At 39.6% G+C, this 18,868-nt stretch overlaps 1 protein-coding gene across 8 annotated transcripts in view; it reads right to left on the bottom strand.

Annotated features, from left to right (window-relative positions):
- The window catches only part of CLASP1 (cytoplasmic linker associated protein 1), a 275,326-nt gene that overhangs the window by 138,755 nt on the left and 117,703 nt on the right, over positions 1 to 18,868 (bottom strand). For all 8 annotated transcript variants that reach the window (XM_010860818.1, XM_010860819.1, XM_010860823.1 and 5 more), the window contains exon 8: positions 8,286 to 8,353. In XM_010860818.1, the coding sequence (XP_010859120.1) occupies positions 8,286 to 8,353 (68 nt within the window). The remainder of the gene's footprint in view (positions 1 to 8,285; positions 8,354 to 18,868) is intronic.

Genomic DNA, 18,868 nt, shown 5'->3' on the forward strand with positions numbered 1-18,868 from the left:
CCCATAGAAGGAAAAACTGTAATTTTTGCTTCAAGGGGTTTGCTAATTACATGGAGATGGAAAAAAAGAAACATCTACAAAACAACATATTTTTAACTCTCATATTCCTGCCACTCAAAACTCAAAGGCCTTCAGGTAACCTAGCAACAAAAAAGAATCACACAAAGATGAAGTATTCCATTACAGCCAGGTCACTCACCCCCAACTGCTGCTCAGATGCTTTTTCACTGCTGTTTTCGTCACAAGTCTAATACTTGTGAAAAATCAAGTCTTTGGCATTTATATAATCAATTACACACCTTAAAACATAGTTTTGAACATGTCAAGAGAATTACAACCCAGGACAAAACCCATTTCTTCCCTAAGTGTATTGCTATTACATTAATAGTTCCTTTCAACTTAGCTCAAATCCAGAGCTTTTATTTCTTACTTAAAGGAGCTTTATTGTTCACAAGCAACAACAACAAAAAATAGATAAATTAGAATTCATCCAAATTAAAAACTTAGATGCCAAGAAAGTGAAACACAACCAAAAACTGGAAAAAGAATATTTGTAAATCAAATATCTAGTAAGAGTCTTATAATCTAGCATATGAAAAGAACTCTTATAGCTCAACAATAAAAACACAAGTAAACCAATTTAGAAATGGGCAAAGGACTTGAATAGAGCTTTTCAAATAAGATCGTTTGTAGAAACAACCAACAAGTACATGAAAATACACTCCACATCATTAGTCATGAGGGAAATGCAAATCAAAATAATGAGACACCACTTCACACCCACTACAATGACTAATTTTTTTTAAAAAAGAAAGAAAACAGTGTATGTTTTGTTTTGCTGGAGAGGATGTGGAGAAAATGGAACCCTCACACATCGCTGGTGGAAATAAAAAATGGGGAAACCGTGATGGGAAACAGTTTGACAGTTCCTCAATAGGAGGAATAATTCTGTGAATACAGAAATGCCACAGGATCCAGCAATTCTACTTCTAGGTATATACTCAAAAGGATTGAAAACATATGCTCAACAAAAATGTGTAAACTATTCACCATACCAAAAAGGAAGAAACCATCCAAATGTCTGCTGAACACAATAAACAAAATGTGGCCCAGCCAAGCAATGGAAGAGAGGTACTGATGCACTCCACAACATGCACAAGCTCTGAAAACGTTCTGTCAAGTGAGATAAGCTACACAGAAATCAACACTGACTGTATGTTCCATCCACCTGAAATGTCCAAAAAAGACAACAAGTCCAAAATAATCCAATACTCCACAAGAAACAGAAGTATGACAGTTATTCTCAAACGATGTTCTTTATAATTAAGAAAAAATGAATATACCCAGAAAATGGAGCAAGAGAGGAGAAACCTATCACTTTGAGCACCAACCCCCTTCCAGGCGCTGTACTGGGAGATGTGACATCTGATCTCACTTACTCTGCACAACGAAGGACCAAGCTGGCTCCCAGGAGTGAAGCAATGTGCTCTCAGTCACACAGCTGAGCTGGACAAAGTGAGAAGTGGTGAACTAAGAGGAGAAAGCAGAGTCCTATACCAGGATCTTAAGAGGAAGGATAAAGAGGACAGGGAACCACAGGCGGCCCAAGGGGGTGGCCAGACTGAGATGAGGCTGCAGGGCTAGACAGTGTGGCTACAGCAGACTGGGAAGGATTTGGGTTACCTTGAGAGCAATGAATTGAAATAGTAAAAAGATTAAAAAAGGAAAAAAGTAAGCAGGAAGGGCAGGAGGCAGAATCTGCCTGCAATACAGAAATGTTCTGAAAGACTCTTCAACTAACCCCTTTATGGGACTGAAGCCCACCCTCTCCAGCTACCATCATCACAGAACTAACATGGCATTATTAATGTCTTTTCCTTTCTCTTGAAACAGAGTAACCAATTTTAACTGTTTTTCTCTGTTCTTGGAAGCTGATGGTAACAATGGGCTGGATATTTTCAGGAGATTAATACTTGCACAATTTATAAAAAGAATATACCTAATCTGGAACTGATGCTTACTTTCTATTTTAATGTTTCTACTAAAATACACTCAATATAAAGGGCCATGCTCGCATCTTGAATCTGACTTGAATGACATAATGTATTCTAGCTCTTCTTCATACAGCCCATTATTTCTGACAGATGGGAGATAAAACAAGACAAGCTGTATGCTGACAACTGGTGAAGTTGGCTGGTGGCCACACGGGGGTCCATTACTCTCATCTATCTACGTTAATGTACACTTAATGTTTTCCAAACAAAGAAATGAAAAGGGAAGGGTGGTCAGAAGACCTCTTGCTCAGCAGCACCCACTCTACTGTGTGTTCATAGAGTTTGGCTACAAACTGTGTCCACCTCCAAGAAAGTGCAGGTCTGATCTGCTCAGACTTCGGAAAAGTGAATACTTCACAAACGAACATCAAAGTGACAGTGCAGGTAATATTTAAATGTTTTTAATACTGTCCTGGGTGAAGGGAACAGTAGATCTTCTGGCCTCAGTCTCTTCCACTACAAAACAATTTTCAAGAGAAAAAAGTTGGTTCTCCTTTGGGCAATGTCCTACAACAAATAGAACAGACTTGGGGATGGGGGCAGGCAGGAGGAAGGCAGAAGGACAGTGAGCAGGTGGTTTTAGATAGATGGGATCAGAGTGCTGGAGACGGTGAGAAGTGTCAACACCCACAAGAACCAGTGATGACACATACAGGCAGGGAGGAAGATGAGGCCTTTGGGACAACAGGCAAGTTCTGATTTACATGCCTGGACAGACAGTGGAAGACGTACAAAGAAGATCAAGGATAAGGTTGCGTTTAGGTGTCTGGGGTTTTGTCTTTGAACAACAGGAAGAAGGTGAATCTGGATTTAGATACATGTCTCCAATACAAGAAGAAATGTCAGACAGGCAGCTCCTTCACATCGCTTAGTAACACTAAGACAAGGTGTGGGCAAGAGATGCATTATCTGGCTAGTCAATGAAGTTCTGCTGCTGCTGCTAAGTCGCTTCAGTCATGTCCACTCTGTGTGACCCCATAGACTAACAGCCCACCAGGCTCCCCCGTCCCTGGGATTCTCCAGGCAAGAACACTGGAGTGGGTTGCCATTTCCTTCTCCAATGCAATGAAGTTCTAGTCATACATAATTACCACCCAAAGGAGAGCACTGCCTGAGAAAGAAACAGGCCTAGGACTAAGCTTTCAGAATTTAAGTGGCAGACATTAAACAAAGGAAGGACATCTAGAAAGAACAGCCCAACAATAGTAACAAATCAGAATGAGGTGAGGCCAGAGGAGCCAAGGAGGAAGGATGAGGAGGCAAGGTGAGTGACTCAGTTGGGTGCAGACTGGGAAACGTCAGCGGGGCGAGCAGCACAGAGGCCACCTGGTGACAGTGCCGGCGGCTGCCTCAGTGACATGACGGGACCACGAGACTAGAGGGCCAAGGAGTGATTACAAGGTGAAGAGACTGAGACACAGAATACAGATGTTAAAAAAAAACCCACAGGCCCAAAACACAGGCACTTACACTACGCCCCACCACCAGAGTGCAGCGCCCACGTTCCCTGACTGCAGTGTCCTGTGGTGGGTCAGGAATTTCCCGGCCTGCACCAATGAGCTCATCTGTCTCTGGGGCGTCCTCCAGCCCCCAGAGGAAGATGAGGTCACTGCCACACAGCCCCATCCCATCCCCCACAGGGGCATTACTTTAGCCTGAAATAATCTTTTCTGTTTATGACCTCCTTGTCTTACCTTTAAAAATCTTTCCTTTTCACACTCACCAGATGGGATGCCGCCCAACTCAAGACTCATTCAATAAAGCCAATTAGATTGTTAAAATTTACTCAGCTGAATTTTGTGTTTTTTGACGCAAACCACTCAGGGTAAGTGCTGTACAGGGGAAGAGAGAGGCAAAGCAACGAGAAAAACTAGATGAAGACATATAGATATGCCTGGTTTTACTGAAAGACACTCAAAATAGGCCAGACAAGTTGGGGGAGGAGAGTGAGAAAAAGTGTGGGCCAACCTCTTTCATGAAGTTAGATGCAAAATTCCTCAACATCGTAATGACAAACTGAACTGTACACAAAGAACTGTACACTATGGACCAAGTGGGATTTATTTCCAAGTATGAGAGAACAGTTTACCATTTAAAAAAAAAATCAAGCACTGTAACTCACAATATCATCAGGCTCAACAGAAGCCAAAGAAGCATTTTGGGGGGGGAAAACCCCAACAACCCTAAAAGGCATCCAGATTAGAAAGTAAAAAACAATCTCTATTCACAGATTAAATGATCTTGTAAATAGAAAATCCTAAGGAAGCCACTGAAGGGGAAAATCAAGAGAATAAACAAGTTGAACAAGATTGCCAAATACAAGATCAAATATAAAATTCTACTATTTTTCTATATACTGACATTAAACAATCCAAAAATAAAATGAAGAAACAATCCCATTTACAATACCACCAAAAAACAAGATATGTAGGAATAGAATGAAACACCCAGGAATAAATTTAACAAAATCAGTGCAAGACTTGTACACTGAAAACTACAAAACACTGTTGAAATAACTGCAAGACCTACATAAACTGAAAGGTATCTTATGTTAATGGACTAGAAGGCTGAATGCTGTTTAGATGACAATATTCCTTAAAAATGGTCTACAGGTCCAACATAGTCCCTATCAGGATCCTACAATCCATATGGAAATGCAAGGAACCCAGAAGGGTCAAAACAATCTTGAAAACACCACAGCTGAAAAACTCAAACCTCAACCCAAATGTCCTTCAACTGATGAGTGGATAAACAAAACACAGAATAATTATAGAAAGAAATATTATTCAGCCATAAAAAGAAATGAAATACTGATATATATATATACACACACACACACATATACATACACACCAGGCGGATGAACCTTGAAAACATTATGTGAAGTGAAAGAAGCTATAAACCATATGATTCCATTTATACAAAATGTCCACAACAGGCAAATCTGCTGTTTTGCAGAAGGTAGGCTGTCAGGGACCGGAAGGAAAGGGAACTAGTTAGTGCTAATGGGCACAAGGTTTCCTGGGGCTGATGACAATATTCTGGGATTAGATAGTGGTGATAAGATTTTCTGAATATATGAAAAACCACTTTTAAAAGGTGAATTCTTTCGGTATGAATTATATCTTAATATTCAAAATCGGCGGATGATTTGGGGAAAAATTCTAACACCTAGCTGTGATAAAAACTCAGATGAACAGGAATCAATGAGCAATATCAAAAACCTACAGTTAACATCAAACTTAGTCATAAAATACCTAGGACTGGGAACCAGGCAAGGAGCTCCATTCTCACCGTTCTTACTTTAAGCTTCCAGCCAGTGCACTTAGGCAAGAAAAGGAAAAGAATACACATCTGAAAGACTTCAAAACTGTTCCTGCTTGTAGATGACAGTGAGTAAACATCTTACTGATCTCCCAAAGTTACCGATGACAGACTTAAATTATTTGGGTTAGGAATTCTAAAGCCTTTATACATACACCTTAGATTATTCTATTCTGGCTCTAACAATTAAAACCGTAAGAATACGAATCAACAGGTATCTCTCATTTTACTGCACTTTGCAAACACTGCAATGTTTTTTCCTCCCTTCCTTCCTTCCTTCCTTTTTTTTCACTTGAAGGGTTTGTGGCAAACTTGCAACATGCAAATCTACTGAAGCTATTTTCCCAAACAGCACTTGCTCACTTCGTGTCTCTGTGTCACTTTTCCATTACTAGTACTATTTGTCATGGTGATCTGTGATCAGTGATCATTAAAGTTACTATCTTAAAATGATTATGACTCACTGAATGGTCAAGGTGATAGTATCCTTTTTTAGCAATAAAGCATTTTTTAATTAAGGTACATACATTTCCTTTTTTTCAGATATAATGCTATCACACACTAAAAACAACTAGTTTGGTGCAAATATAACTTTATAAGTGCAGGGAAATGAAAAACTTCACATGACCCATTTTATTGCAGTATTTGCTTTATTTTAGTGGTCGGGAACCAAACCCACAGTATCTTCTAAGTATGCCTCTACAGTAAAAAGCTGAACAAGTCTCTAATAAATTTTGCGTTAAGGCCTTCTTACAAACTGTCTGTTTTTAATATAGATGCATAACAGAACTGTTTTCACCCTCAACCCTACCTCTATACCACATACATACACATACACGGACATACACACACACCCACATTCCACAAAAATAAGGAAACTGGGGGCAATATTCTTACTGAGACAATTAGATTAAAACATTGCTGAGAACTACCCAAAGCCACAGGATTCATATTGTCATGTTCATTAAAACTCATAGAATAGGGACTTCCCCGGCGATCCAGGAGTTAAGACTCTGTGCTTCCAATGCAAGAGGCATGGCTTCAGTCCCTGGTGGGAGAACTAAGATCCCCCATGGTATGTGCAGTGAGGCCAAAAATAAATACGTAAAAATAAATTAAAAGAAAAAAATCACAGAATATTCAAAGTATACATGAATCAATCCACCATGCTGTATGCCTTAAACTTATATAGTCCTTATACAATGTATGTCGATTATCTCTCAATAAAACAGAGGAAAAAATACTCATAAAGTGTGTGTGTGTGTATTAATATATGTATGTATAGGTATAGATATACATACAGAGAAGCCTGGTGAGGGGAGCTACAGTCTATAGGGTTGGAAAGAATTGAACACAAGTGAGCACTACCTTGACTTGATAGATACAAAATCCTCCAGGCAGGCCTCCAATGTGGATGTGGTCTTTGTCCCCAGTGTCAGCATTATAATGAGATGCTGTCTCACATACAATAAAGTCAGGAAGCACAAACTCAGTTTCTGCCACCCCTCCTACCTCTTTGCCCAGTACTTTCTATCTTGATGCCAACAAGTTTTAAACTAGAAAACCACACAAACTACACAGACACACACAAAATATAAAGTATGCCATGGTTAAATATAAGTTATAGAATTACAGGAAAATTAATTAGAAAAGAAAAATAACTTTGTTGGTGATAGCTAAATCATAATTAATCTTTTTTTGAATGCTATGTTTTTACAAATGTACAAAAAAGAAATGAGGGTTATTAAAAGTGTTTTATAAGAAACAAGCTATTTAAAGACAATTCCTTACTAACAACAATGGGTATGCAAGCTGGAGTATGAGTCACAAGACCTGGATTCTGTCCCTACTCTGCCTTTAGGTACCGTGTCACTCTGGGAGAAATCACTCAAACTTTTAAAACAACCTCAAAATGTAAAAACTATACTATGATCTAAGATCCCCAGCAATTGTGAAATGGCTATGATACAATGAGGTATCCAAGACTAGAAAAGTTCTTGATGGCAACAGACTTTTTGATGATTCCCAAAAGGCACTAAGGATAAAGAAGAGAATAAACAAAATTCCTACCCTCATGAACAAACAAAAAGATATTTTTGTAATACTATAATACATTAAGAAAGAAAATCAAGCAGGGTGAGTACAGAGTGCATTCCCTCACAATACTGGGTACGCTGTTCTTGACATCTGTGTAATGAAGGGAGCCTGCAACTGAGATCTGAATGGAGTAAGAAGGCAGCCCTAAATGACAGCCAGGGACAAGTGTCTCAAGCAGAAGGAATCATAAGCACAGAGGCCCTGAAGCAGGACAAATGTAAAATGTTACAAATTAGCTAGGAGGCCAATGGGCTGGAGCCAAGAGAACTTCTGAGAAGAACAATACAAGATGATCTCAGAATGGGGGAATGCACCAGACCACACAGGCCGCAGCACACCCGTGAGCCCCTGAGCTGGGCAACCTTCAGAAGATTCTGAATGAACAAAGGACTGACATCACTTGCACTGCATTCTAAAAGGATCACTCTAGCTGCTGAGTGAAAAGCAGGCTTTGAGAGAGTAAAACCAACCATCCTGGTTAGGAGCTGCCACAAGTGCGCAGGTAAAATGCCACAATGCCCTGAACCAGAGGAAGAGCAGTGGTTACACTGGGAATCTTTGGGATTCTGGATGCATTTTTAAAATAAGCCAATAATTTAGCTAATGGATTCAGTGTAGGTTGTGGAAGAAAGTCAATGACAAGATCATCTTTTCCAGCCTGGGAAGGTGGGTAAATGGAGATTAAATGCTCACACCCAGAAACACTTAGCACAATATCAAATCCAGCTGTTCAGAATCAGAATATAGCATTCCTTAGGCTAAAAGCAAACCTGGAAAAGCACAAGTAGAATGGTTGCTTTTTCTACTCACCATTCGCAGACTGTATCATGTTTCCAGATTTTTGGACTTCATCAAATTTTGTAAAAATTACATTCAACCTGTATGAAAAATATATATATAAACTATTAACCATCACTGTTTACAATTATATTTTACACTAATGTGAAGTTGAGTCTTACTCATTGAGACCCATCTAATAACAGTAACTATGCCAACAAGAAATGAGCCATGCTTAAGCCAAGCACTGACCTAATGGCTCCAACTGAAAGATCTCCTTTAATTCTTGTAATAGCTGTATAAGAAATTATAAATTATCATACCCATTTTACAGATGGAGAAATCCAGACCCCCTTACTTAAAGTGATACAGCTGGTCAGGGTGGTGATGCCAGCCCCAAGAGTAAGAACCAGAGGCCAGGCTCTCAGACATTATATTAAACTGTGACATCTCCAAACAAAATGCATGCATCATGAAAAATATTTGTTTCTCCTATTTCTAAGCACATACTGCTGATAACTTGGAGTACAGATTTTCAGAATGCATTGATACTACAATACAAAGCCTTTTCTGTGACTTCTGCTTATTTTTAAAAAATGCTATAACTTGTCTAAAAGTAAATGTTGTGACTGGATAATCTTCAGCTTAAAAATCCACATGATACATATTTTCTATTATTGGATCACTTTAACTTTGACATTTTGAAAGCAGCAAAACTCCTTAACTAGTCCAAATATTCCATCCTAGTGATACCAAAAATGTGAGGAACTGGGATGGGTTGGAATCCTACCTTGTAGGAAAAGTCAAGAAAATAAAAGGCTTTTCCAAGCAAAATACAGATATATTGGAATAAGCATAAAGGCTGAGATTACAAAGTCATGCATTTTTGCATTCAAACTTGCGCTACCCATTTCAGCGACCAGACTAGAAATGTTAGCACTTTCTTACAAACCAGCCTGTCATACAAGTTCTAATCACTTCAAACAGGTTTGATTTCCTTTCAAATCAGGATGGAAGCCCTTTGGGAGTAGGGATGGGACCTGTATCATCTTTGGTATTCTGTGCACACCAAGCATCGTCATGCAAGAGGGTGATGTCACCACATAAGAGGGCTGGTACCTGCTGCTGCCCCCCACCCTAAAGGTGGAAAGCCAGGTAGTTCACACACTCTAGTGTCAACTCACACGTGCATTCATTCACTGGGCCAGCACTGAGCTAACTGGGTGCTGAGACTGGAAAGTTCCCACCATCGAGAGCGCCTATTTATCTCTACTTCATTCTAGTCTACTTACACTGTGACATTCTAAGATACAGAGGACCCAAAATACTCAGCAGTAAACAGAGGTAAAATGAAGGAGGTGAACCAGCCTGATGCACTGCCTCTCCTGCTTCCCATCTCATGACAGATAGTGATCTTTTCAACCCATCTCTCCAGGTACCCAGATGTACCCTCAGAATCCTCCTCAGAACTGCTCCAGACAGCTATCACCAATGAGTCACAATGGGCACTGAATTAAAGATTTGTCACTCCTGGACCAGATGAGTAACACTACCACTCACTTTCTACTCCAGGTTTCACTGAAAATCTGGCAAGATGTCTTAGAATCAAGTTCTTAAGATGTCCATCGCCTTCCCTTTTCTAAGTACAAAGACTCCCAATGGCTTAACAAGCCCATAAATAATATCCCCATACAGGTTGCCGGGGACTGCCCTGACCAAGTTACCACTTTGTTGAGTCACAACTATACCCTCTGACGTGAGCAGGCCTGCAAGTCTGCCCAGCAGGGACAAAGGAGATCTCCATCTGGTTTTTCCTGAAATCACTGGGAGGGGGTGAGTATTTCTTCCATTCCTAGGAGAGTATTCACCATTATCCATGGCAACAGTGGAAGCATCTGCAAACTCTATGCAGACCTCAGGTGATATCTACTCACAGTGGCCACATTACCCATAACCAGCAGGCCCAACAACCAGGCCTGAAAATGCTAAAATGATTACCATTGTTGGCACCTGCACCTTAATTCAGAGTTACTTCAGGCAGGCAGGCATGCCTTCCCCCTGCTTTCATGTTCCTGTCTCACAGCTGCCTTGTTCACTGCTCAGTAATGCCTAGACCATGGCTCCTGTCAAGATGGTCGTCTTCAGGGAGCAGTAATCTGGCTTCATGACAGTTCAACGCCAATAAACCTCCCTTAAGAATGGCTTTTGTCTATTTGCTCTGAGCACAGCTATACAAAATGCCTCTTTTGGAACCTATCAATCTGCACAAGTCTAACAGGTGAGTTTTATATGTTCAGAGACACTGAATACATAGCTAATGATTACCTGCTGAAGACACCAATATTTTGCACTTTTTAAATTTTAAATCTGTGGATCTCAAATATAAAATAAATTTCTTCACTAGTTTGACAAATAATCCAATACCATTTTTACCCTGGTTTTTCTGAATTTAAATTTTGTATTCAACTCAACACAATTGGTGTTTATTTTACTGCAAAAGTGTGATCAAATTATCCCATCTTAGAATAGCTTATAATTTTAAAATAATGTCCTAAAAGCAAATACTAGCAGTCTCATGGTAAACAAGCTCTACCTATACATTCAGCTTATAACTGGCTTTTCAGTCTGCTACTCTTAAATATGAGCAGGTAACCAAGGATTATGATACATCAGCAAAACTTCTAATATGAAAAAGAGAGACTAAACTGAACAGACAGATACCCCAAAACTTCAATTTAGAGAAGAGACTTTACAGTCCATGGAATTCTCCAGGCCAGAATACTGGAGTGGGTAGTATTTCCCTTCTCCAGGGCATCTTTCCAACCCAGGGATCAAACCCAGGTCTTCCACATTGCTAGAAGATTCTTTACCAGCTGAGCAGTGCACTAAGGAAGCCCAAGAACACTGGAGTAGGTAGCCTATCCCTTCTCCAGCGGATCTTCCTGACCCAGGAACTGAACCAGGGTCTCCTGCACTGCAGGCGGATTCTTTACCAACCGAGCTATCAGGGAAGCCCCTCAATTTAGAGGGGAGACTATGATCAGTTTTTTTTTAATACATTATTTACATCTCCAAATAAATGAGAAAATATTATAGTCATAAAAGCAAACAAGGGAGGATCCTTTCAAAAAGGTACCATAAGAACCTTTGAAAATTTGGTCCTTCAAGGAAGTAAAGAAAACATCAGCAAAATCAGACAAAATCAAGTTTTCCAAAACTCTGGAAATTAAACAAAGGCTTGTAACAATCCAAGCATTTTTCAAGCAAAGAAGGCTGAATCTTGGTAAGAACAGCAAGCTTTCCATTGCTTTGGAAGGGCCCTATTTCCATTTTCAACTCAGGCTGAAAACGAACAGCCTCACAATCATGGCAGTTTGAAACCCAGCAGACTCACAACCACTAGAAATTCTGAGTTGAAGAAGCCTGGAGACCCTTAAAAAATCCCCATTCCCAGTTCAGTTCAGTTCGGTCGCTCAGTTGTGTCCGACTCTTTGCAACCCCATGAATCACAGCACGCCAGGCCTCCCTGTCCATCACCAACTCCCGGAGTTCACCCAGACTCATGTCCATGGAGTCAGTGATGCCATCCAGCCATCTCATCCTCTATCGTCCCCTTCTCCTCCTGCCCCCAATCCCTCCCAGCATCAGAGTCTTTTCCAATGAGTCAACTCTTTGCATGAGGTGGCCAAAGTACTGGAGTTTCAGCTTTAGCATCATTCCTTCCAAAGAAATCCCAGGGCTGATAACTGTCATTTTCTGATGATCTGTCTGGCATATTCCTGAACCCCCATTCATAGGGCTTGTCTTTACCTGACCTCATTCAGAGCATGCTCAGTGAGAGATCTTTCTTCCTGAGGCCACAGTCAAAAAGAATTCACAACTGTTTAACACGGCAGCTGCCTGAGATGGCAATAACATTCCAGGCAAAGAAACTGTCAAAAAAACTTACAAGGAAAAACTGGAAGAGGAGATGTTCTCAGGAAACTCTGAAAAGCTCTGACAAATTCCTGGGAATGTACAAGATCACATACATGGGCAAGGCTGTGTGCATGCCCACGAAGGACTACGGCACTAATGTCTCACCTCTGGTTGACCTTAAGACTCTGCACAAGCAGCAGTAAAGATATCTAAAGGCAGAAATGTATAAACTGCCTGCCATAACACTGAAAGTATGTTCCAACACAGAGAGCCTTCAGCAAAGACAACGAAAGGGAAACTTCTAATCATCAGCTGAACACTAACCCAGCCAAGCAGAGAAGACAGTAGTAGCCACACACAACCAAATATACAGACTTTGTAGAATTATGAAGTCACTAAGTAAGCAGTGAGCAACAAAAATGATAAGCACCACTAACAGCAAGCCTGAAGAGAGGTGAAGAATGTGATTCTCAAAATTGTCACAATGCATAATCTTAAGTGTTCAGTTTCAACAAAATACTTATGAGACACATAAAGAAACAAGTAAATATGGCCCATACACAGGGGAAAAAAATCAGTCACAGAAACTAACCTTAAAGGACTAACTAGATGAATACCTGAAATCAACCATTATTAATAAAGGAAAATATAAGAACCAAGGTCTCACCAAACAGAGAATATCAATGTAGAGACAGAAAACCCAAGAAAGAATCACGGAAATTCTCAAAATTAATAGACAACTGAAATTAAAAATTCACTAGAGGCTCAACAGTGACTTGAGTGATCTCAGAGAACAAAGCAGCAGCAAACTTGAAGATGAGTCAATTGACACTATCATGTCTGAAAAACAGAAGAAAAATGAACAGGAAAAGGTAATAATAAATAGAGCCTACGAGATTATCTTCTTATTATACCCACATACACTCAATGGGAATCCCAGAAGGAGAGGGGAAAGGAAAAAGGACAAAAAGAATATGTGAAGAAATAATGACCAAAAATGTTCCAAATTGAGGAAGTTCAACAGGCTTGCAATAGGATAAACTTAAAAGAGATTCCAACCCAAACACATGAAAAGCAAAGTACTGAAAAGAAAAGACCAAGAGAAGGACTTTCCTGGTCGTACAGTGGATGCAAATCCAACTGCCAAAGCAGGGGCACAGGTTCAGTCTCTGGTCTGGGAAGATTCCACATCCTGCAGAGCAATGAAGCCTGTGCCCCTCAACTACTGATCCCTTGTACAACAACTACTACAGCCTGTGCACCCAGAGCCTGTGCTCTGCAACAGAAGAAGCCACTGCAATGGGAAGCTCACGCACCACACCAAAGAGCAGCCCCCTCTAACTGCAACTAGAGAAAGCCCAAGTGCAGCAATGAAGACCCAGCACAACAAAAAATATAATTGTTTTTTAAAAAAGACCATGAGAATACTTTGAAAACAACAATTAAGAAGCCATCTGTCGCAATACATGGGCTCCCCAATAACACTAACAACTGATTTTTCATTTAAAACAATGGAAATCAGACAGTTGTGGGAATATAAGCCCTAAACCTAAAAATCTCAGCCAAGAATTCTATACCCAAGAAAATTACCCTTCAAAAAATGAAGCAGAGAAGTGTCTCTGGACCAAAAGTATTTCAGTCTTTACATGAAGCCATACTGCCAATATAATAAAGTGCAGACCTGGGTAGTAGAAGAATATGAAGGAGAATTTCAGACATTTCTCAATAAGCAAAAAATAAAATAACAGACTCCTTCAGCTTTAAATGAACGAACACAATACAATAGCCCAGATTCACATGAAGACATAAAGAACACCAGTAAAAGTTCAGTCAGCCTTCTATGTCTATGGGTTCTACATTCAGGGAGTCAACCAATGGTGGATCAAAAAGACTTTTTTTTCATTTTAGACAGTTCCAAAATCAAACATCCTGATGCTGGGAAAGATTTGAGGGCAGGAAGAGAAGGGGACAACAGAGGATGAGATGGTTGGATGGCATCGCCGACTTGATGGACATGAGTTTGGGTAAACTCTAGGAGTTGGTGATGGACGGGGGGCCTGGCGTGCTGTGGTCCATGGGGTCGCAAAGAGTCTGACATGACTGAATGACTGAACTGAATTGAAAACGAAAACTTGAATTTTCCACATGCCAGCTACTATTTACATAGAATTTACATTGTATTAGGTACTATTATAAGTAATCTAGAGACAATTTAAAGTATACACATACGTTATACACAAGTACTACCCCAATTATATAACAAACTCACACATCAATGAACTTCTGACATCCACAGTGGGTCCTGGAACCAATCCCCAACAGATAACAAGAGGTGACTAATACTACAAATATAAATATAAAACACGGGCTTCCCTGGCGGCTCAGTGGTAAAGTATCTGCCTGCCAATGCAGGAGACCTGGATTCAATCCCTGGGTCAGGAAGATTCCCCGGGGAAAAAAATGACAACCAATATTCCAGTATTCTTATCTGGGAAATCCTAAGGACAGAGAAGCCTGGCAGGCTATAGTCCATGGGGTCACAGAAGAGTCAGACACAACTTAGCAACTAAACAACAACAAATACAAAACATAGGTAAATATAAAATACAGTACAAATTTTTTTTAATTGTTTACTGTCCTCTGGTCCTACATGACTTAAAAGGACACTTACACAAAGCAGTAATTAGAAAACTATATGCTGGATAGCTTATAATGTACAAAGATGTAATATGCATTAAAAAGAACAGCAATAGAGAAGAAAACAGAGCTATGTAGGAGTAAAGTTTTTAATTCTAAAATTAATAATAATAATTCAAATTAAGACTGCTATAATTTAAGACGTAAATTGAAATTCCCAGAACAAACACTAATAATTCCATAAAAAAATAGAAGGAAAATTAAACTGACATACTAGAAAGTATCTGCTTATTACAAAATAAGGCAGCACTGGAAGAACAGAAAAATAAAAAAGTCTTGGCATATAAAACACAAAAAGCAATGTAAGATAGCAGAAATAAAGTCTACTTTATCAGTAGTACATTAAATATGAATAGAATTAAATACTTCAATTAAATGACAAAGATTTTCAGGCTCAATAAACAATCAAGACCCAACTGTATGCTGTGTACAAGAGATTCATTTCAGTCACAAAGACAAAAGGGCTGAAAGCCAAAGGATATAAAAAGATAATCCATGGAAAAAAGTGTTCAAAAGAGACCCAGGGTGGCTATCAGACAGTATAGACTTCAAGACAAAAAGTACTATCAGGGACAAAGAAGGACATTTTACATTGACAGAAGGATCAATTTATCAGAAAGACGTAATTATAGGCATCTAAGAACAGAGCCCCCAAATATATGATACAAAAAGGTCAAGACCCTGGTTTGACTCCTGGGTCAGGAAGATCCGCTAGAGAAGGGATAGGCTACCCACTCCAGTATTCAAGGGCTTCCCTCATGGCTCAGCTGGTAAACAATCTGCCTGCAATGTGGGAGACCTGGGTTCAATCCCTGAGTTGCAAAGATTCCCTGGAGAAGGGAATGCTACCCACACCAGTATTCTAGCCTAGAGAATTCCATGGACTGTATAGCTCACATGGGGTTGCAAAGAGTTGGACATGACTGAGCAACTTTCACTTTCAAGAACAGAGCCTCCAAATATATAACACAAAAAGTGACAGAAGTGAAGAGAGAAATAAGTCATCCGTATTAAGAGACGATTTCGATATTGCATGTTTCAATAACAACAGAATACAGATTCCTATCAAGTGCACCTGGAATATTCTCTAGGACAGACCACATACTGGGCCATAAAACAAGCTCCAGTAAATTTCAAAGAACTAAAACCATGGAACACAGAAATTATGATTTATGACCATAACAGGACAAAAGTAGAAATGAATAACAAATAGAAATAATGTTGGAATTTAATAGAACAGCCCTAATAACAAACAGGTCAGATGAAAATAAAAGGGAGATTAGATAGTACCTTGAGATGAATGAAAATGAAAGTATAACATACCAAAGGAAATAAGCCAGTCAGAAAAAGACAAACACAGTATGCCATCACTTATGTGTGGAATAAAGATAAAACTAGTGAACAAAACATACAAAAAACCAGACTCACAGATATGGAAAACAAACTAGCAGTTACCAGTGGGAAGAGGTAAGGGTGAGGGATTATATGTAGTTGGGGATTAAGAGGTACAAACTCTCTCTACTGGCAGCTGACATATCTTGTATTAAAAAATCCCAAGAAGTCCACAGTAAAACCATTAGAACCAGGGAGTTCAGCAAGGTTGCAGGATTCAAGACCAATATAAAAAAAAAACAAAACTATAATCTATATACATTAATGATGAACCATCTGAAATTGAAAATAAGAAAAGAAATTCTACTTAGAATAGCACCAAGAGAAAACACAAGGAATAAATTTAACAAAAGAAGCACAAGTCATGTCCTCTGGACACTACTGAGCAATCATTTAAAGTAATTAAACACTTCTAAAAATGGAAAGACATTCCATGTTCATGGATTGGAAGACAATGTTATTAAGATGATAATATTGCCCAAACTCATTACAGATTCATTTCCTACCAAAATCCCAGGTGACTTTTTCAGGCAGAAATTGACAAATACAACCTAAAATTCACAAGGACATGTAAGGCACCCAAAATTGCCAAAACAATCTTAGAAAGAACAAACTCTGACTTCAAAATTTTCTACGCAGTTACATTAATCAAGACAATGTACTACTAGTAGGACAGGCAATGGAATAGATCAATGGATAGATCAATGGAATAGAAGTGAACAGAAAGAAATCTTTACATTAATGGTCAGTTCATTTTCAACAAAGTTCCAACAAAAATTCTATGAGGATCAAAACCACAATGAGAAACCCATTAGAATGGCTATTTATCAAAATAAACCAGAAAATAACAATTTTTGGCAAGGATGTACGCTGCTGACAGAAATCCAAACTGGTGCAACAGCTACAGAACAGAATGGCAGTTCCTCAAAAAACTTACACAAAGAATTACCACTTGCTCCAGCTTCTCAGACTATATACCCAAAGAACTGAAAGCAGGGAATGGAACAGATATTTACACACCCAATTTCACCGCAGCATTACTCACAGGGCAAAACTAAGAAGCCATAAATGGGAGAGAAAAATAAGAGGATGAGAGGATCAACTAGTCCAAGAGGTCATTATAAAGAACCTGCCCTGAACTAGACAACATGAGGGTCCATTGTGAAAGGCCCTCCAAATGCATAAGAAACTAGTCTCACATAAGGTCCACTATCAAGTTTCAGATCAACGATGAGAACAAAGAGAAGCAAAGTGACAACGTATGACCAAAAAATCAGAGTGACTATGGACTTCTCACTAGAAACACTGAAAGCTGGGACTTAATTAGGGGAGGGAGGCACATTAGCTTCCACATTTTGGATGAAAAAAAGGACTTCTAGATTTCTAGACCCTGACAAACTATCAATATCAAGAGAGAATAAAGATATTCTCAGACTCAAAAAACTATTCTTCTCCACATCTTTCCTCAGAAAGTTACTGGTGAGGGAGAAAACCAAGAAAGACGATGTCTCCAAGAATCAGTAGGTGCACCTGCCGAGAAAGATGCAGTGCAGCCCCAGGAGGATGATAAAGCAAAAGGCAGAAGAGGTGGCTGGTGAGGACGGGAAGGGCAGGCTCAAGGAGACATACCTGACCTGGCAGTATGTAGACAGCCAAGCGCAGGAGATGCATACAGACAACTACCCAGGTGAAAGTCAGACAAACCCCGGGAAACCATGGGGTGGGGGTGGGGGGCGGGGAGGTAAAGTCATCATGGTTCACCAAATATAAACAATGAGCTGTGAACGGCATGCACAGTGACAGAAGAAACACAACGGTGTCCTAATCAAAATGAAGACATGACTAGGTTTGGTGGATGTAGAGAGGGTAAGTATACCTGAGGGAGGGTAGGAGGAAAGAACTGAAATTCACCCTTCATAATGTGAAGTAAAATTCTTAAGAGTGACAAAAAACTAAGAAATAGCATAGTACTTAGAGACAAAGCAACAGATACAGAAGAGTCAGTAAAAACAGGAAAAGTGGCAGAAGAGATAAGAAACTGCCCTTTTTTTCAATGTATCTTGTAAATCTAGTCAACCCTCTCTGTATGAATGACTTGCAGAAAATAAAATTTAGAAATGAGAGGGGTGGACTTCACTAATGCTCTAGGGCTTAAGAATCTGCCTGCGAATGCAAGGAACATGGGTTTGATCCCTGGTCCGGGAAGACCCCACATGCTGCGGAGCCAACAAAGCCCGTGAGCCACAGCTACTGAGCCCATGTTAGAGCTCATGCTTTCCAACAAGAAAAACCACTACAATAAGAAGCCTGAGCGCTGCATGAGTAGTCCCATTCTCCACAACTAGAGAAAGGCTTCAAGTAGCAACAAAGACCCAGTGCAGCCAAAAACAAATTTTTTAAAAAAAGAAATGAGAGGGGTGTCACAGAGCACATTTCTCATCTGCTTTTGCCCTGGGCCCTCCCGGTTAACACCAAAATTTTAGCAAGCAAATTAAAACCAAAAATAAGAAAGCTTCAATTCTCCCCTTAACAATACAGTCATTAGATAATAATGTCTAGTGAATGTTTCCAAGGTTTTTATAAACAAATACTATGAGAGCTATATTCAA

The sequence above is a fragment of the Bison bison genome, unplaced genomic scaffold (genome assembly GCF_000754665.1).
Source record: "Bison bison bison isolate TAMUID 2011002044 unplaced genomic scaffold, Bison_UMD1.0 scf7180017864471, whole genome shotgun sequence".
Lineage (NCBI taxonomy): Eukaryota > Metazoa > Chordata > Mammalia > Artiodactyla > Bovidae > Bison > Bison bison.